Source organism: Phoca vitulina, unplaced genomic scaffold (assembly GCF_004348235.1).
Source record: "Phoca vitulina isolate PV1807 unplaced genomic scaffold, GSC_HSeal_1.0 scaffold4, whole genome shotgun sequence".
Classification (NCBI taxonomy): Eukaryota; Metazoa; Chordata; class Mammalia; order Carnivora; family Phocidae; genus Phoca; species Phoca vitulina.
In genome coordinates, this window is record NW_022589707.1 from 10,750,347 (window position 1) to 10,771,608 (window position 21,262).

The 21,262-nt window shown below is 47.7% G+C and overlaps 1 protein-coding gene across 1 annotated transcript in view; it reads left to right on the forward strand.

The window, feature by feature from the left end:
• The first annotated feature begins 15,996 nt into the window (after nt 1-15,996).
• The window catches only part of FAM180A (family with sequence similarity 180 member A), a 13,916-nt gene continuing 8,650 nt past the window's right edge, over nt 15,997-21,262 (forward strand). The window contains exon 1 of the mRNA XM_032401167.1: nt 15,997-16,285. Coding sequence (XP_032257058.1) covers nt 16,210-16,285 — 76 coding nt within the window. The 5' untranslated portion in view covers nt 15,997-16,209. The remainder of the gene's footprint in view (nt 16,286-21,262) is intronic.

Here is a 21,262-nt window from a genome sequence, read left to right on the forward strand (position 1 = left end):
GCCCCAACAGAGATGGTGGTAAAGCAGGTAGCTTCACCCACCCACCCTGTCTCTCTCTCTTCCCCTCCCCCCACCCCTTCCCCCGTTCTCCTGAACTGCCCGGACTCTTAAATTTCTGGGCTTTCTTCATATTCTCTCTCTGTGGGTCAACCCCTCTGCCGCTCAGTCCCCACAAGAATTACCTGTCCTAGGATCCAATAACCAACCCCAAGACCCTGTTCTCAACCAAATGTGGGGTTAGAAAGACTCTAAAGAATAAAATCATTCTAAAAGGATAATGGTTTAATATGTTGTGTTTCTCAGGTATATGTGCATTTTTAAAGGAGAAGGTCATTTATCTTATTAAGACTTAATGGTAGACCTTGGGGCATTATGACAGGCAGCGCGGAAATAATTTGTAGCAAGGGGTTGTATCACCCCTTGGTAAATTCCCACCCCCACCCCCACCCACCCTCCGTCCACTGTGGCCAGTCCTAGGTCACTGCTTTTCCTCTGAAATCAGAATCTCCTCATCCAGCTGCTGAGAAGAGAGAACAAAGCTGCCAGCTGATTATTATTCAAGAACAAAGCAGACCATTTATTTTAGCAGGTTCAGAGCCATTATCCCCCCAGGACACATGCTACAGTGTATGCTAGCTTTATCTAGCCACATTTCCTTCTGTCCTCAAATCCTTAAAGAGTGTGTTGTTCCTCTCTCTGGAGCAAGACAAAAGGGAACTGGAGAAAGAAATTTGTTGTAGCAATGACCTACAAAAAGCTTCTCTCTCCTTCCTTTGCTGCCTGGATGTCTCCAAAGCAATAGGATTTCCTGTCTCTTCCCGAAACCCAGGTGAATGAGAGAAAGTATGAGAAAAGAGGTCCCCGGCGGCCATCTTCCTTCTGAAATACCGGCAGAACCATACCCTCAACCTCACCACCATCAGCAAGGATTCAGGCTCCTTTGCTGCCAACAGTCTCAAGAAAGGATTGCCAGATAAAACACAGGAAGCCTAGTTAGATTTGAATTTCAGATGAACAGTGAATAAGTATTTAGTATCTAAGTATATTTCATGCAATATTTGGGACATACCTAAACTAAAAAAGCATTCAATTTTCAGATGTGCTAAACATGGTGACCAACCACATCATCTCTCCCTCCTCACCCCTACCCCCTATACCCTCTCCCCCAGCTGGCTCTGGTCTCCACACCATCCTAGACTGGACACCGGAAGTGTGACAGAATTCCTTTGCTGCAGATGAGGATTTATGGGGGTCCACACCGGATGCATATAGAATGATGTCGATCTCTGTTGAGCATTGAACAGTGTCAGAAATAAATCCCACTGGGAGATGCTTCACCTCTGGCTGCTTCAGACTTGCTTGCCTGAGGTCATGCTGAATACCTAAAAAGACCAATTAAGGGGCGCCTGGGTAGCTCAGTCGTTAAGCGTCTGCCTTCGGCTCAGGTCGTGATCCCAGCGTCCTGGGATCGAGCCCCGCATCGGCCTCCCTGCTCCGCGGAAAGCCTGCTTCTCCCTCTCCCACTCCCCCTGCTTGTGTTCCCTCTCTTTGCTGTGACTCTCTCTGTCAAATAAAAAAATAAAATCTTTAAAAATACCAATTAATATGTTCTATGGTCTCAGAAAACACAGGGACTACTTCTCTAGAAGAGACAGTGAAGTTTAGGAGGGAGGCCTCTGGCTTGTCTATGTCAATCTCCCTTCGCCCCATCTGAAAACTGCAAGATGTGAAAAATCCTTTCCTGCTCAAAATTCTGTGAGTCTGTCTGCCCCTGGCTGGCTGAGAAGTCCAGTCTTCCTCCCTCTGGTGCTGCTCAGCCTTGCTCCAGTCCCAGGCCATCCAGGGCTCCGGCTTCCCGCCCCAGCAACTTCTCTCACCAGCAGTCCCAGCAGCAGCCTGTCGCCCAACCATTCCTGACGCATCTGACACTTCTCCACCCTCCCATCCTGAACGTGGGTCCTATTCAGAGGTCCTTATCTGAGTTAGCCCCCCAAGCCCTCTGGCTCTCTCACTGGTCCTGGCGTATCTATCTCCCACTTCCCTGAGAGCAACCAGTCAATAATAAGCAATGGTCACACTCCCTACCCAAGTGTAGGCAGAGAGCAATCACATGAATCCTAACACAATGAAGGCTCTATGGTGTTGTCCCTGATGCGCAGCGGCAGCCTGGAAAAATTCACTTTTACAGTAATATTAACTCAATACCACCTATCCTTCCCTCTTGCTGCCCTGTCTTCACTCCCTTTTTGGTCCTTTTGTTCTATTTTAACTGTGTTCTCTTTCGCTAATCACACTGAAATCAATTTGTCCATTTGAATTAATTGACCAGTAAAGTCCTTGGGAAGGTCAGTCCATCTTTTTGTTAAATGAATTCCCCTGTGGGACCTATCTAGCCAATAACTTGTATTTTCTCTCAGCCTCTGCTGGGTTTCTTTCTGCCCAAAGCAAACCATAAAATAAAAAGTTCCAGTGACTTTCAAGATTCATTGGAACTTATATTTTGTAACTTTGCATCTAAGGTCCTCTGAAAGCACTTTTTTCCCCCTACAAAACAAAATAAAAACAAAAACAGAAAAGAACAACTCTACCCTCTCAAGCATGTTATTGTTTGGAAAATAGACACAGAAGAGTTTACCACTTGCCCAAAGCCAACACTGGTGAAAATTTCTGAAATTAAGAGAAAAACCAAAAAGATGCGATTTTGTGGTAGAGATTTTTCCTTTTATATTTTATTTGTGATTTTCCCAATGCCAAAATTTATGACTCTACAACAAATATCCTCCTGAGGTTCTCATGGCTGCTAATGGCAGTATTTGGGGGCTTTTGAGCGAAATAAGTCAGACAGGGGCTTTTTCCTTTTAACATGAGAATCTCGAGGCTTCACATTCCAGAATGCTGGCTTTATCCCCAGTGAGAAAAATCTCTTTGGTATAGTATCTATTTCTATTGTTTTATAAGAATGAAAAGAAGCCACATAATTAAGCCTGGAACATGAGAAAAGGAGCTTCAGGAAAAGACGCCTTTGTGGGGCTATGACAGCGGATGACAAAGCAGGAGGCCCCCACTTTCCTCAGATAGAAGGTCATGCAGGTCCTTCCTTTGCCTCTCCTCCAGGCTGGTGTTTCATATGATACTAGAAACCCAGCAAGTTTATGTTTCAGGGTCTCCCAGTGAACTGGTTCATTCATTCATTCAAAACCATCTATGGCCTATCTCTCCCATGCCGAGTACTATGCCACGCACAGAAGTCATCAAGGTGAATGGGACCCAGTCTGTGACCTCAGAGAACTTTCAGACTAATGCATGAGACAGATCTACAAATAATAAATGCATCGCAATGCATCTCTATGTACTGAACTGTAAGAACTGGCTCTCTGCTGCAGGGGTTCTCAACCATGGGTGAGTTTGACCCCCTGGGAACATTGGGCGATGTCTGGGAGCATTCTGGGTTGTAACAACTGGGGTGTGGGGGTACTACCAGCATCTAGTGGGTAGAGGCCAAGGAAATTCCTCATCATCCTACAATGCATAGGCCAGTGCTCCACAACAAGGCACTACCCAGCCCCAAATGGGGATGGTGCGGAGGTTGAGAAGCCCGGTGTAACTGAGCGAATATGATGGGGTCATTCCAATCATGGTGGCCACTTATGCTGTTTCCCTGGCTCTGTCATTGATTGGCTCTTGCCCCTAAGCAAGTTAGTCCCCATCTTGGCTTCAGTTTCCTTGTCTATAAAATAGAGTTGGAGTCTCTAATTTCCAATCCCTTCCTGTCTAAGAATCTATGGCTTTATTGGGCCAATAGAGCGCTTGCTCTGAGCCCTGCTCCTGTTAGGAGAATGCCTTGGCCAAGGACTGTTGACTTCACCCAGTTCGAGGAGATAAGCTTGCCTCCTGGGTTAATCCTGAGGCTAAACCAGGGAGGGTGAGTGTGACCTCTGCCCAAGGACCTCCAGTTAGGAACCTCCATCTTCAAAGGCTGTTTTCCCATCCGCAAATAAGAACCACTTAATTCATCTGCCTCCCTGTGTCAGGAGGAAAGGAATGAGTAAATGAAGCAAGATGGAAAATTACCCAAATGCTGCTCCAATGACTAAGCCCAAATGCTACAGTCCATTTCTCTCCCTCCTGGGGGCTCTGAGGCGATGAACGGGTACGAGAGACTCCTCTCGGGACCAGCTCTGTGGCCTAGGGAGGTGGGCTTGGCTGGGGAGGGGTTAGTATCTCTTTATAGGTCTTTGGAACTGCCTCAAGGAGGATCTCTGTCATTTGTCTCCCTGAGGGGAAGTTAGACTTGGATTCTTGGCCACATATTTGAGGCACTGGGGCTGGCTGTGAGTCCAAGGCCCTCAGACACTCTCTCTCTCTCTCATTCTTTCTTGCTCTTCTCTCTCTCTCTCCTCTCTCTCTGGCTTCAAACTCCTTCACCAAACAGAAAGACCCTTTCAGGGCCAAGGGGCTGGAGGGTGAGAGCCGCTTTGGAGCACAGAGGAAGCGGGCCCTGGAGGAGGGAGAGAAGCTCCCGCCTGGGCCTAAACATAAGGCCTTTCTAGTGCTCCCGTGGTGCTGTGGACAGAAAGGCTGGAGCAGGGAGCCGGGGCCGGGCTGCCAATGCTACACTTATTTCTGTGTGACTGGGCTCACTGTGCTGGCAGGAGAGCCCCAAGGTCTGTAATTGGACTCTGTGTGTCCTCTCTCCTGCTAGACCATTTGACGTGGCAGCTTCTGTGTGCAAGGAACAAATGAAGCCTTTTTTTTTTTTAATGGGGAAAAAAACTAAAATTCAGAGACATCAAGTAACAAGCCCAAGTTACTTAAAATGCTAGGCAAGGGGACTTCTTTTTGCATTGCTGACTGTTAGATTTGCTTCGTGAGCATGTCAACAATAAAAGGACCTAAGTCCCTTAACCACATATTTCCCATTCTCTACATGTCCATTGTTTGGCTTTTGGTTTTGAGGGGTTTTTTTTTTTTCTGGTACAATTTACATTCAGTAAAATGTGCAAACCTTAAGTAAACAACTCAGTCACACACACACACACACACACACACACTCACATACACACACCCATAAAGCATTCACATGGATAAAAATATAAAACATGTCCATCATTCCAGAAAGTTCTCGCTTGCCCTGTTCTAGCTGGAACCCCCCACCCCCAGCACACCCCAGGAAGTCACCTTTTTTTTAATACTTCTATTGCCATAGTCTAGTTTTGCTTATTCTTCAACATCGCATCTACCTCATATTCTTTTGCTCCATACAATGCTTTTCAGGTTCCTCCGTGATGGGTCAGTAATTTGCTCCTTGTTATTGTTGGATAATATCCCACTGTATGAACACACCACATTTGGTTATCCACTCTCTTATTGATGGATATTTGATTGGTTTTAGTTTGCGGCTACTATATTCATTTGATTTTTTTGGTAATTAGTCTTATGTGCATATTTCAATTTTCTATTCCAATGAATTGTAATGAAAGTCACCCTCCACAGGACACAGCATGATGAGAAAGAAAGACGTACTAGGTGATCTAAAGTCCTGTCACCATAAGACCCGCTCACTCAACCTTGTCTCTAAGAGCGGCTGCCAAGCACCTCCTTGCACAGGGTTATGACAATGTCCTCTTGGAACAGCAGGGCAGAGAGTGGTTGCTTCCTCACACACAGGGATGCGGCTCTGTACTTCTGGGTTCACCAACAAAGACTAGAAGAATTACAAGAAACACACCTGTTTCTCTTCACCAGATGATAGCTATCTCAAAGGAAAGATGCTCCCCTGTTCTACCCACCGGAAGCAACTTGAGGGAGGCCAGCAGACACGGTAAGACAAAAATAAATGTATCTACTTCAGCCAACATCTCTGCCCTCTGTGGAAAACAACCATTCTCCCTTGAGATATGTGGGAAAGAGTAATCTGGCCTCCAGAGCATTTCCAACAGAGAGAGTTTACAGACCCTTGAATGAGTTCCTACCACTCATTCTTATTCTTTCTGATTCTTATTTTGTCTAACAAATCCATACTATACCTTGAGAGTATAACTGCAGGGCACAAACTCTATCATAAGGTCAGGCATCCATTTAACCACAGCAAAGGACTCTGATATCCTCCTGGACATGCAAAGAAAAGATTGGCAACAATCATCGGGATGATACACATAAAAAAACAAAACATCACTTTGCCTTAAGATTTATTCAACAGATACTTATTGAGCCACAAAGACTGGAAGCCCTAGTAGTCCAAATTAATACTGTTGTGCTCCCCGTGTGCATGAGTTTCAACCAATGACGGCCTCCTTTCTTACATATAACCTCCTCACAGGGAATATACCGATGGGCAGAGCCGGGGGGTGGGGGGGCGCGTAACCCCCCAGATTCACCCCATTCCCTCCTGGTCTCCTCTCATCCCTCCTAGCTTGGCCCTGATCTCACCTTTCTTCCAAACTTCTCCTCTCCTCTCCCTTTTCCTACTAATTAGTTCCATCTCTCTACTGATCTCTATGGGGTCACAAGAAAAGGGAAGAGGATGTAGCAACAAAATGGCCTCTACTCATGCAGGAGGAGGTCCCTGCGCTCACCTCTCTCATTCATCCGCACAGCGAGCGGGATTGGTGCTTGTCTGTTACTCAACTCCTTCTTGTTCCTTTCCCAAAGCTGCTCTCACCCTTTTCTTAAAATGACAACCCCATGTATAATCAGCTCCTGACAGCCCCATCCCAGTCCCTGGGGCACACTAGCCCTGACGGTGCCATCCAAAAACCAAGGTATTTTTCTCACCCCTCCCCTACCCCCCACCTACCTCTTCTTTAGGGAACAAATTCTTTTCCCCAGCATTTCTGCCTTAAGAGGAAAAGAGAGGGAGAGTTTCTTCCATTTTGATAGCTGAGAAAAATAACCTAGTTGTCAGTTATTTACCAAAATTTGATTCAGAAATGAATGAGCCCTGGACTGGATTTGGATTTTAAGGACTAACCTGAAAGAGCTTCTGAGGTAACATTTTGAAAATTTACCGAAAGCAGCCAGGAGGTAAATTTGCTCCACTGTGGTTATTGGCATTAGGGGTTGCAGAGGCAGGAAATTCCCTGCATAACTAGCCTCTCTTTCCAGAGCCTGCTGGGATCAGGAACCTCCAACTCCTCCCTGGCCGTTTCTCCCCATTCCCAGCCCAGCCACCCACTGGCTCTGAGCAGAGCCCACCCGCCATTTACTCTAAGTGACAGCTTTGTAGCATATTTTCACATCCATTCATCAAATCCCTGCTAGGCAAGAATTCAGGGTGCAAGATGGGATTTTAACTTGCAGAGATTCCAACACTCCCTCCTTTATGAAGTCTCGGCAATATCTTCGGCTTCTTTGGAATCCTAGCCAAAGAGCAGCCAAAATGCCTTCCCCACAGAGAACTTTCCGTTCTGAGAAATTCCTTCTGGAGTCACCCAACCACCACCTCCACCTCTCTGACACTTATGCCCACCTTCCCCCAACACACATAGACACACATAGACACACACACACAGACATTCACACACAAACACACACACAGAGTATATTGGTCAGGGCAGGCCTAACCCCTGTAACAAGCATTCCCAACATCCCAGTGGATCAACATACTGAAGGGCTATGTCCCACATTTAATGCCTACTGCTCTTACCAGATAGTGCCTTGATTGTAAGTTTTTTTCTAATTAAATGTCTTGCCTTCTAGGTCATAATTCTTTGAGGGAGTGTGTCTTCTACATTTTTATGTAATTGAGAGGCCCCTTTTTATCATTTGCAGTACAAATAGCAACCACCAACCTCGACCACATCCCATAGTTGGTAGTAGCTGGAAATCTAGTTTATGTTCTCCAAGGCCCTAGCTCCTTCGCCTTTACATATCCAAAAATACCCAAGTTCTTATTGGTATGTAGGTAGGGCATTGGAGGAGAAACTGCAAAGGAAATGAGAAGTCTTGCGGAGGGATCAAATGGTCTTTAGTCCTCACTAACTATGCCAACAGTAGCGGCGGGCTGAGGGCTGAAGAAGACTTTCACTTCCCTGGGTATAGAGTCGCAATAAGCAGAGTGCCTTCTGGAAGCCACAGAGGTGATCTCTCTGGACTGTGCTCAAGCAAGAAAACTATGCCACTGGGGAGGGGAATGGGAGGAAGCTGATCCAAAGATACAAACTTCCAGTTATCAGATAAATAAGGACTAGGGATGGGACACACGACGTGATGACCACAGCTAACACTGCTGTGTGACGTATCCAAACGTAGATCCTGAGCGTCCTTGTCCTGAGGAGAATTTCTTTCCTTTTATTATAGCTATGTGAGGAGGTGGATGTTAGCCGAAGCTCTTGTGGTCATCACTTCACAACATATGTAAATCAAACCCTCATGCTGAATGCCTTAATCTTATATGGTGATGTATGTCAATTATTTCTCCATAAAACCCCAGGGGAAAAAAGCTATTCTGAAGATCTGAGCCCCCCACCCCCACCCCGAGATTCCATCAGCTGCTTCCTCAGGTGAGGCAACCCCGGGAGAACTGGATTGGGACAGGTTCCAGCAAACATTTCACAGACCCAGAACCCCTACCCCCTTCTCTCCCGCATCAGTCAGGTGGATCTATCAATCCACCTGTCTGTCAGCCTGTCTATCTATCTATCTCAATCTCCCTGGTAACTTCATTTGGGAGATCCTGTTTGGTAGTTCCTTTTGCTAAAGAAGAAAAATTCATCACCTCTCAAAGGACAGCGCCACCACTTATGTTTTCCCCACAGTGGCTTGTAGTGGTGGACAGAGTGAATGTTCATCTGAAGGCAACTGGGACAATTCTAAGAGGATTAGTAGCATCATTATTATCGTTCAAAAACCTAAGGGATGGATGGGAACCTCTAGAATTTGTTCCAGCTAAATCTGTGCATATGCTATGTCCCTGTTTTAGCTACCCCCCCTTCCCGCCCACACACACACACACACACACACACACCCTAGAAACAAGGGGCGTAATTGGTTATTTTTAATGTGAGAAATGCAAAGATCCCAGACTGGACAAAGTGCAACAAAAATACAGTCTCCTCTCCCTGGCCTCCCGAGACAAGGCACCTGCATTTAGAATGGGGAGTACGCGGTCACGTGGTCTACACAACAGCCAGGCGGCGGAGCAGATCGCATTGCAGGTGTTGCGGGGCCGTGTAAACCCAGCTCCAGAGGCTTTGCCCGTGTGGCCCGAGCTTGATGGTATTCCCACCGGAGGAGAGATCTGGCCCATTTTGTTCAATTGGCCCATCGATTCACGGACCTCACCTTTACTGCCCTCCCCCAAATTACTGCTCTGGCTCGCAGAGCCGGCAACAACTGCATGCCAAGGGCTTGCATCAACACAGGAGCTCAATTACCCTAATGCTCCTTTTAGCTCCGTGCACAGCAGACCTCTGCGTGGCACAGGGTGGCCTGGCCAGGGCTGGCCCGAGTGTGCACCTAGTACTGAGTCACTGAAGCTGGCAACTCTTCCGGCCGGTGGCTTTCCTGCTTTAGAGGCTGGCACTTCATAATTACAGCTGTGTTTCTGTTGTCATACCAAATTACCTCACTTACAGCCTTAAAATAGAAGCCAGCCTCAAGGTGCTGGCTGCACAAACAAGGAGGGAGGCTTCACAAGACCCAGAACCTGGGTGCGGAGCCCGGAGGCAGGGCTCGAAGTCAGACACAAACGTCCTCCCTGTTAAAACCTATGTCTCCTCTCTTTTCTCCTCCTGGTGGAAACGGAGGAGTGCCATAAACTGTGTCCAAACGAGAAACGAGAAGGACCTTGGAGTTCCGTCTCTGTCATGGCCCCATTCATTTTACTTACTTACTGGATGGGCTCTACTCCCCTTGCCTTCACATCACTCTCCCCCTTGGCCACTCTGCTGTGTGCCTCGGAGCCTTCCGCAGACCCCATCACCCCACTCCCTTGCCCTCCGGCTGCCCGTTGGGTTAGGCTAATGGGAGCAGAAGATGGGAATTAGAAAGTGGGAGAGGAGAGAGGTCAAGGCATCTATCTATTCCCCTGTTCCCCGCTAGGCTGTAGTTTGCCGTGGCTGCATCCTTCCACCTGGGCCACAGCTCCTGGCTGGTGGCTGCTCTGCTACAGGTCATTGCAAACAATGGATTTCCTCCCCTTGTCCTGGAAGCCTAGGAGGTGTGTAGGAGTGTCCCAAAGCTGCTGTCCCCAAGCGCCACCAATTGGACCGTTGAAGACAAAAGAAGTGTGTTGTCTCCCAGTTCTGGAGGCTAGATGTCTGAAATCAAGGTGTTGGCAAGGCCACGCTCCCTCAGAAACACGTAGGGGAGAATCCTTCTTTGCCTCTTCTAGCTTCTGATGGTTGCCAACAGTCGTGGGCCTTCCTTGGCTTACAGGGGCATCCCTCCAATCTCCGTCTCCTTCCTCGCATGGCTGTCTTCTCCTTACTGTCTCTGTCTGTGTCTCCTCTTCTAAGGATACCAGTCATATCAGCTGAAGGCCCACCCTAGTGACCTTATCTTAACTTGATTACATCTGCAAAGATCCTATTTCAAATTAAGATTACATTCACAGAAACTCGGGGCTAGGACTTCAAAATATCTTCTTGAAGGACATATTTCAGTCCACAACACGTGGTAACAGCCTCCACTGTGATGAGTCCCTGGACTAATCCCTTAACCCTTTCACTCCTTTATAAAGAGTCCCTTCATTAGACTCTTCGATTCCTTTTCAGAGAGTGCCACCTGTTTTCTGCCAGGACCTTGACGGAAACCCCTACTGCCTCACTGCCTTGCTGGTAGAGCACCTACAAAGTGCCAGAAGGTTCTAGGGATACAATGGTGAGCAAACACTAGCACAGTCCCTGCATTCATGGGGCTTACAGTCCACAGCTTAAGAGGCTTCATCAAAATATCACAAAGTAAAATTGCAACTGGGCTGAGATACAGAGGATCGGGTCACAGTGCTATGAACGTGCTTAACTGGGGGAATCACTCTAGTCAGGGAGGTCAGGAAGGGCTTCCCAGGGAGAGGGACACCTGCGCCAGAACGCAAAGGATCAATGGAGTCAACCAGGTAAAGAAGGGAGCTCTAATCCCCCTCTTGGCTAAGGGAGAAGACGCCAGAAGACTTATGTCATGGTGTCCGTATTTCCTTCCATTGGGGGATCTATTTGCATTCATATCCCAATCCATCCACAAGTTACCCACCTCTGAGAAGACTTGACCCTGTCTCCCACCCTCACAGCTGCAGAGCACAGCAGAGAATCCGGATGTGGAAGGGAGTGCTCGGAGAGTGAGAAGCCACTCCCACGGCTCACGGGCAGCAACACAGTACAGATGGTATGGCAGGGAGTGAGCACCTAGACACCAAGTAACACGAGGCCCAGCACACGAACTCAACACTTCCACACCGAAATCACAGCGTCCCTGAAACCAGCACCTCCTCCTTCTGTGCCCACAGTCTCAGCTGGGGACACCCCAGAACTTTCTTGTCTGCCCCCCTCTCCCCCCCTCAGCTCTCACTCTGAGGAATCACTGTGTGTTCCCAATTCTGCCTCTTCAGTCTTTCTCGAATCATGCCCTCCTCTCCTTCACCACTAGCTCCTGCCCTGATTCAGGTCCTTACCATCTTTCCCAAGAACTTTGCATCTACTCCCTCCTTGACCGGTCTCTACCCTATCAAACCCACCCTCCGCAGCAAAGCCACCATAAACCTAGCCACCTTGCTCACCTGGTGGCGGCCTCCAGGACTCCTTACTCCTGGCAGGAAACAGTCCAGGTGTGGCACAGAAGGCTCTCTATGACGGGGCCCTTCCTCCCTAGCAGCCTGCCTCCCACTGCTGCCTGCTTCACCCTTTATCTTCCAACAAGACCACCACTTTCAGTTCCACGTACACATCAAGTTGTCTCTCCCCTCTGTGCCATTTTTCAGGTTGTCCCACCCCCCACCATCCCTTCCCCCACAACCTAATTAAATCCAACTCATCCCTAAAATATTAACTCAGGTGTCGATTCCTCCAAGAAGCCTTCCCAGATAACCCTCCCCTCTCGTTTCCTACCATAGGGTCCTCCATCATTAAATCTAACATCGCATATTCTAAATAGCTATGGAGGTGTCTATTTCCCCGATTAGAATAAAGAGCCTTGATGCCAGGGACCATGTCTCATTTGGTTTGACATGCCTACTGCCTGGCATGGAGTTGATGCTCAAAGACTAGAGGAATGAAGGACTGCATGACAAACAAATGGGTGTTGACCGTGGTGCTTCTGCACTGGAGCCCTCAGAATGAATAGAATCCTCCCCCGCCTATTACTCCCTAGTACATGGGCCCAGCCCAGCAGTCCCCCAGCTGCATCATGCTTCCCCTGTGTAGCTGCTTTACTGGTGTCGTGTTTTCATCTCGGGCCCTGCTGGGTAGGATATGGGGGTACTTACCATTTAACAGTTGTGCGACCCTAGCCCTTGATCCTTTCTAAGCTTCAGTTTGCCATCTGTAAAATGGGCTCTATTATAGTATCCACTGAACAGAACTGCTATGAAAACTGAGTGAAGTAAAATAAGGTGTGTGGTCAGAACTCAGTAAATGCTTGGAGTAACTCAGCTGTAAGGCGACCGGAGCTAACAAGAAGTACAAAGGGAAGTACAGAGGCAAAAATGCCCTTGAAAACGGTTGCCTTAAGGAGCACATCCTCACCACCCCGTAAGTGTCCTTTGTATAATCAGTAACTCGGGGAAGCTCCACTGTTGTGGGTTTATTGTGTTGTCACAAAAGGCTTCCATTTGCTTGCCAGTCTTACCCGGTGTACAAGACAAACAAGAAGAACGGGGAAAAAAATCAGTGCAGTAGGCCAGGGTTTTCCAAGACTTCAATGAGGCTCCTGGAGAAACGAGGCATTTCCCTCCTGCTGCCAAGTTGTAGTGGTAGGAGAGAAGGCCTAGTTCATCATCTCATGAAATGAAATTAGTTACAAACACATCCGTTCCCAGCCCAAATCCAAAAGCCAATCTTCAATGCAGCTTAGGAATTAGGAGGTGACAGTTTGGTGATTTGAGCCTACCTATGAAAAACTCCAGGACTGGAAGCCAAGAGTGTGATTTCTGGCCCTAGTTTCCCCGTGGCCAGGCAGTCATGTCCATCTTCCCTCCCCAGCACTGCCTCACTCACGGGAGTATTGGCAAGAGAACAGGGGGGAGCTGGAGCTTTCTCTGCTTCCGTATCAGTCAACAAATATTGGATGGGCAGCTAGAGTGCCCAGTCCCATGCTAGGTCCTTTGGGTAATCTTTACAGATTTAAAAAGGAAGTACACTGAATAGCAAAGGAAACCATCAACAAAATGAAAAGACAACCTACAGAATGGGAGAAAATATTTGCCAATCATATTCTGGTAAGGGAATAATATCCAAGATATATAAAGAACTCATACAAAAAATAAAAAAAAAGAACTCATACAACTCAATAGCAAAAAAACAATCTGATTAAAAAAACAGGCAGAGGAACTGAACATTTTTCCAAAGAAGACATACAAATGACCAACAGGTATATGAAAAGGCACTCATCACCAGAGAAATGCAAATCAAAACCATAATGAGATATCACCTCACACCTGTTAGGCTGGCTAGCATCAAAAAAAACCAAACAATTACAAGTGCTGGTGAGGATGTGAGAAAAAGGGGACCCTTGAGCACTGTGGGTGAGAATGTAAATTGGTGCAGCCACCATGGAAAACAATATGGAGGGCCCTCAAAAAATTAATAATAGAATTATCATATGATCCAACAATGCCACTTCTGGGTATATATCCAAAGGAAATGAAATCCCTATCTCAAACTGACATCTGTACCCCATTTTCATTGCAGCATTATTTACAATAGCCAAGACATGGAAACAACCTAGCGTCCACTGACAGATGAATGGATAAAGAAGATGTCGTGTGTGTATACACAAACACACACACACACACGCACAATAGAATATTTTCAGCCATAGGAAAGAAGGAAATCATGCCATTTGGAACAACATGGGTGGAAGTTGAGGGCATTATGCTAAGTGAGATAAACCAGATGGAGAAAGACAAATAGTAGATGATCTCACTTATATGTGGAATCTGAAAAAACCAAACTTAAAGGAACAGAGAACAGACTGATGGTTGCCAGAGGTAGAAGAAATGGGTGAAGGTGGGTCAAAGGTGCAAACTTCCAGTTATAAGATAAATATGTCCTGGGGATGTGATGTACATCATGGTTACTCCAACTAATAATACATCATTGTACATGTGACAGTTGCTAAGAAAGTAGATCTTATGTGAGGTGATAAATGTTAACTAAACTTACCGTGTTGCTCGGGCTACAGAACCCACCCTCTTACCTTCTAGCCTTGCTCCACCCAAGCAGTAGCCTCTGGGTCACATGTGACTGTTGAACACTTAAAATGTGGCTGGTCTGAACCGAGATGTGCTGTGGGAAGTACACATTGGATTTCAAAGACCTGGTCTGAAAAAGAATCAAAAACTCCTGTTGATATTTATATTGATTACACAGAGAAGTTATATTCCAAATATATTTGGTTAAATGAAATGTATTATTATGATTGCTGCAATACTGTTTCTTTTCGCTTTTTTTAAATGGGGCTCCCAGAAAATTTGAAATTACATTTGTGACTCATGTTACACATCTACAGGACAGGAGTGCAGTCTTGTACTATTAACCGCATAGCTTTTGGTGCCAGCACTAATTCAGTCGAGACAAGGAGAGGACCTAGCGCAGTGCCTAAAACAAATTAAGCACCAAGAGCTATTGTTAATATTAGTAAGATCAGTGGTTTTCAAATTTTATACTCAAGTTTGTTTTTCAAGCCATTTCTTATAACATTTAAAAAAGGAGTTCTGGGGGCGCCTGGGTGGCTCAGTCGGTTAAGCGTCTGCCTTCAGCTCAAAAGAAAAGGCGTTCTGATCAAAGCAGAGAGAGCTTGGCATCTCCCCAGGGACCCATTCACCCTGGGCACCACCTCCACAGGTTGGAAACCCGCGTGGTTAAGTCATCCTAAAATGTCCTTGAAGCTCTAGCTCCTTCAGAGAAGGTGAAGAGGTGATAGGAGACAAAAACCACGGTGTCTGTCTATGGCAGTCTTTAAAAATGATCATGAACCTCAAATGTTCTCACCAGAAAAAAGGAATGATAATCACGTGACATGATAGAGGTGCTAGCCAACACTCCAGTGGTCATCATATTGCGATACAGAAGTGCAGCAAATCGAATCAACACATTGTACACCTTAAGCCTACACAATGCTATATGTCAATTATATCTCGATAAAAGTTAATTAATGAATTACCCAAAACAAGATCATGGAAGAACACTACCGTTTTGCTTGGGAGAATCAAAGTGGTTTGGTCCCGGGTCTAGCTAGACACAGTCCAGCAACTGGGGTGTCATGAATGTGAATGGGAGGAGAGGGTCACTGTGGGTCCCCGGATCATTAGTGGCATATACAATACCCATGCACCACAGTGCTGTTCTACCACTGCTCCTCACAACTGCTGACTCCCCATCCATCCACAACCTGGGGAAGGCTCTCGGAGCTGGCCCTAGGCACCAAGATGGCTAGGTCCAGCTCCAGGGAAGGGCAGCAAGTGATACTCAACCCAGACACTACAATGACTCTGCTGTCCTCAAGGCAACTCCGGGCTGTCAGCCCCAGTTTCTGCCAACCAGGCCTCCCAGCTCTTCCAGCAGCCCTCGCCCCTGGCTCTGGTGTGTGTGTGTGTGTGTGTGTGTGTGTGTGTGTGTGTGTGTGGACGGGGACGGCAGCCAGCTCTCTAACAAGTTCCACGAGTCTGTTTGTTAAAGAAAAATTCCAGTGGGTCCATCCAACACATGGAACTCAAGTACAGAAATTATATTTATCCACCCCACTGCCAAGGAGATCACATGCCCCGTGAGTCACTCCAGATGTGCTCAAAAACAGAGTCTCTCTGTGGAAGCCCAGTCCCCCAATCCCGGAGAGAGTCGAATTAGCAGAGGTCCCAATTCCTGTCCCCCCCCACTGCCCCCCTCTTAGGAGGTTGCCTCTGCCTTCACCCTTCTGGGGCAGGAGAGGGCATCTGTGCACGTCTGTAAAGGGAACGGGGGTACGGACTACATCTTCGTGCCGGGAGGACCAGTGCGGGCATACCTGTAGCTCCCAAGGTCCCATTGGGGACAACTTTTCACCTTTTTAGAGGAAAAGATGTGCTGGAAGACGCTGCTGCTTCTGCTGTTGTGTTATGATGCCCAGGCTGCTGTGTCCCGCAGGTGGGGCAGGGGTGAGTTGCTTTCTATTTGTCTGTTGGATGCTCATTGCTCTTCCTTAAATACAATTAGGAATTTGGGGGAGAAAGAATAAGGTGGTGGAAGGAAATTAAAAACCCTGCACCAACCCCCCTCCTTTTATCTCCTCTCTGCCAATTGCTTGAAGCTTCTTGACATGTTAGAAGATGCTAGAAGCTGAGGAGGAATGGGACACTGAAAAATATCAAAGCCGCTGAGGGAACTCGGTGGAGGTGAAGAATGCAGAGGGCATGCCTTTCTGACATGCCAGAGCTAAGTCATCTCTGCTTCCAAGAATGTGAGCAGACTCCCTTGAGCACCCCCCACCCCCCAGCTGCTGTAGCCCAGCAGGGCATGTGAAGAGCAGGTACCAGGACTGATGCTAGTATCGTGGGACTGTGGGTGCTGGGGTGCAAAAGGCCTGCTACAAGGGGTCCTGGGCATTGGCTGTCCACGTGGAGGTCTCCATGCTGCTTCCGATCAGGGGCGGACGCATCTTTCCAGCTGGGGAGGGCTGGCCCAGTGGCAGGACAAGAAGAGTGACCCTTTAGCATTCACTCAGGTGTGTGTCAGACAGCTACTCCCACCTGCCCCGAGGTCCACCTCGGAAAGGAGGGAGCCTGGCAAGGCTGTTCCCTCATGGCCGACTTCCTTTCCCCCGGGACCCCATGGCATCTTTTCTCTATGCCCAGGACTGGCTCCAGTTGGCGGACACTGGTGGCATGTCCAGCCAATTAGAGTTGATCACTGCTGGGGACCGAGGGAGCAGCAGTGTAGACCACTCCGTGCAGAGCTCAACTCAACCCTCTCCGCTGCCTAAAATCAACTGAGGTCTCTCTCCCCAGAAGCACTGGAGAAAGAAGTCAGGTGTTTCTAGAGCTCCAAAAGAGGACGCAGACTGGCATGGCGGGAGGGGTGGGTGTGGGGCTGAGCCTCCAGGTTCTCAAGGAGAGTGTTGAGGAAAGAAGGGGCATTGAGTGTGAACCAGAGATGCACAGAGCAAATGAATCTGACACGGGTGGGGAGCAAAAGCCATTCACGTATTTGAGTTTTATGCCCTCAGTTTTAAGCTTGAGATCAGTGATTTGCCAATTCTCTGAGCTGAGCTATGAAATGATTGTTACCCAGAGGCAAATAATTAATGGAACATTTTCCTTTTTTTCTGGGAACATCACACACACACACACACACACCCTCCCTGCTCATGATGTGCACAAACTTCGGAGACAACACTTAGGAGAGCAAAGAGACCTTGGCGTTACATTCAGCCACTTACCCTGTGTGCTACTGGGGGCCTTCCCTAATTTGCCTATTAGAAAAAGATGATAATACCCCCCCTCGCAATGCACAGGCTGTTAGAAAGCCAAGTGAGATCACTGGATTTGTAACAAGGCTGTAAACACCACAGCCACGTCATGGGCAATCCTGTAAGAAACGCAAAGATTTAAGCTCTGCCTTTCATTGGCTGTGTGATGTCTGGCAAATCTCTTAACCTCTCTGAGCTTCGGCTCACTAACGAGTCACATATTAACAATAACAGAGCTTATCTCCACTACGTGTGGTGAGGGTCATATTCAAAATGTAAATAAAATGTTTTGTAAACGGTAAAGAAGCTTATCACTGTGAATTATTACCTACCACCTAAACCAATGAAAAAAATTTCATTGAAGAAAGTTTGAGGTTCTCATTCCACAGAAGGTTCTATAGCAACATCCGGGGAGCTAGTGCTCTGCCCACCCCCTCCCTGGAGAAGGTCAGCCCCTAAATAATAATAACAAATCTATCTAGAGACAGGAAGCCAGCAGAGCTGGAACAGAGACCATGATGAGGCAGCTTTGTTAAGTGCTAGATTAGTGGTTCCCAGCAGAGTCAACAAGCGATAGAGTCCCTCTAACCATCATCAAAAAGTCTTCCACGTAGTTGATTTTTTTTCATTTTTAACATTTTTTTCTAATTATAAAAGGAATACCCAATTGCCGTTTTTTAAAGATGGAATGGGAGTCACACCCAAATAAAAAACAATTTTTCCAAATGTACTTAACTGTTCCCTTCGCCTTCATCCTTACCCCAACCCCCACCCACCCCAGCACCAGGCCTAATTTAGAAGAATTCCCTGTCGAAACAGCCAGAGAGCCACCTCTCCCTGCAGGGTCTTCCACCTCTACATGCAAACCCCCCCTCCACGCCCCTCCAACCCCCTCCACCCCGCCTCTCTCCCCCCTCCCTGAGCCCCAACCCCCAGCACCAGCACCCCAGTCCCCATCCTCCCCCACCCGCTGCCCCCAAGTGGAAATGCAGAAATCAACCCAAAAGGAACACACCCTGCTGTCAAGACGACCTTTTTCCTACCATTCTCCGGGCCTCTCCCTAGAACCGCTCTCTAGGATTCGGCCTTGGGAGGCAGTTTTCCACGCCAGCCTGATCCAGCCCCACCAACTTCTCGGAGACCTGATGACTCACCTGTGGTTAGCTGGTGACTCACCTGTGGTCGGCCGGACACACCTGGCCCAAGCCCCCAGGTCCTGCCAGAACACCACTTGGGGGGCTGAGGAGAACTAACCAGTCTTTTTAAAAAAGAAAAAGAAAAAAAAAAAGAAATGTATGCATTACATACTATAACTGTTTTTATTAAATACATGTCAATTGTTCTTTTCAAAAGCAGGTTAATAGGGAAGGATGGCCCTTCAGTTATCTGGCGGAATTTACGTCATTTTCAGGATTCCCTTTTAGTGCTGTGTGTGTTTTCAGGCATGAAGGGAAGGGCCCATGGTCAGTGTTCAGTATGTCCTAACAGGACTCGCGTAACTGAGCACAGCCCCGTAGGCCCAGTGACTCGGCGGGGCGGGTGGTCTTCTGACCACACACAGATAAGGACACTAGAGCATGGGCGAGCAGTCGAGGAGCCCAGATCACTCAGCCAGAAGGCTAGAGCTGGAGGTTGTCACCCACCCCACGTCTGCGGCATCAGAGTCCGGCTGCCCTCCCTCATCCCCTCCCCACCCCGCAGGTGCTCCCTGCTCCCCGTAGCCCTCTGGCCCTCTGGTGCTCCCAGAGGACCCCAACACATGGGGCCAAGATCCTGGCTCCCTCAGAATGTCACTGCGTTTCTGAAGGGCGGGCCCGGGAGCAGAAAAGTAAATGACATCCGTAAGATCTCACAAAAGATCTTTCATAAATGAGAGTTTTTCCTTTCCACACCCAAACCATTTCCATTGAGTTGCTTCAACTGCTTCGTTAAAAATATCGTGTATTTTGGCTTGATACGGTGTGCAGTTCGAATCCTTTCCAACAAGCTCTTTGGTACAAATGCTGTGTACAGTTATGCGGGAACCAGGCTTAGCCTTACTACCATTCTGTTCTACCAAACATGTTTGGAAGATGGCGGGGTGGAAGATTTTTATCCCAGATTACAAAAGGTCAACGAGAAGGTCAGGCTTCAGAGCACAGACAGGCTCTTCCATTTAAGGAGATTTCTGTCTGTATGTCTGGGCAAGAAAGCTTGGACAAGCTAAGGTGTGGGGGAGACAGGCGCCCGCCTTGACTGAGAACATTAAAAGGGGCTTCTCCCGGGCAAGAATACAGGCTCCTCGGAGATAAAGGGAGGGGGTGGTAGAGACAGGAGATCACATCTACATTTTGATAATTACCCAGCACCTGGAACTAAGAATAAGTTCTAGAATCCTCCTGTTAGAAAGAGAAGAATTTAGGGGCACCTGGGTGGTTCAGTCAGCTAAGCATCTGACTCTTGATTTCGGCCTAGGTCTTGATCTCAGGGTCGTGAGTTCAAGCCCCGCCTTGGGCTCCACACTGGGCATGAAGCATATTAATAAAAGGGGGGTAGGAGGGGAGAGAAGGATTTAGTAAAGCACTCTGAAAAGAATGGGGTTTAGTGACAAGGGTAGTTAATGTGTTTCTATGGGATCATCTACTCCTTCGATAGTTGTGGGCAGGATGCTATGCACTGGGAATACAGCACCGAACAAAACAGACAAGATCCCACGCCCTCAGGGAGCTGACATCCTAGTGAGGGAAACAGACACAAACACAAATATAAATAAGACATCTGGTTTGTTTGCTGACAATAAATTAGGGACAGAGTATAAAGGATTATACGTTTAAATAGAGAAATCAGGGAGGGTGTCCCTGAGGAGGTGATGAAAGGCCTGAAGGAAACATGGGAGTAAGCCATGCAATCGCTGGAGGAATTATTCCAGGCAGAGGAAAGAGAAGTGCAAAGGCCCTGTGGCAGAAGCATGCCTGGTGTGCTCACATGGCAGTGAAGAGGCCTGTGGCTGGGGTGGCAGGAGTCTGCTTGAGATTCTCTCTCCCTCTCCCTCTGCCTCTTCCCCTGCTCGCACATATTCTCTCTCTCTCTCTCACTCTCTCTCTCCCTCTCAAATAAATGAATAAATCTTAAAAAAAAAAAAAAAGAACAGAACAAGGGTGGGAGCCAAGAATGGAAGCTAAGACAACTTTAGGAGAGGTGCTCAAGCCTTGAACCAGGAGTCTAGCAAGAAGTACACGGATTCCAGATATATTTTGAAGGCAGAGCCGGGAAGACTTGCTGATTGGTTGGATGTGCGATGTGAAAGAGAAAAATCGAGGATGACTCCAAGGTTTTTGGCCTGAGCAACTGAGAGAGATGGGGAAGACTATAGACAGCAGGATGGGTGTGTAGGGGGAGCAGTGTTTGTATGTGTGGGGTATGTGTGTTTGTGTGGTATGTACAGTGTGTGTGCATGTGTGTGTGGCATGGGTCTGGTTTGTGTGGAGGTATGGTGCATGCATATGTGGAGTGTGTTTGTGTGTGTGTGTGTGGCATGTGGTGTGTGTGTGGTGTGGTAGGAGTGTGTGCGGGTGTGTGTGTGTGTGCGGTGTGGCATGCGTCTGGTTGTGTGTGTGTGGTATGTGTGCGTGTGTGTGCGGTGTGGCATGCGTCTGGGGTGTGTGCGTGTGTGGTGTGTGTGTGTGTG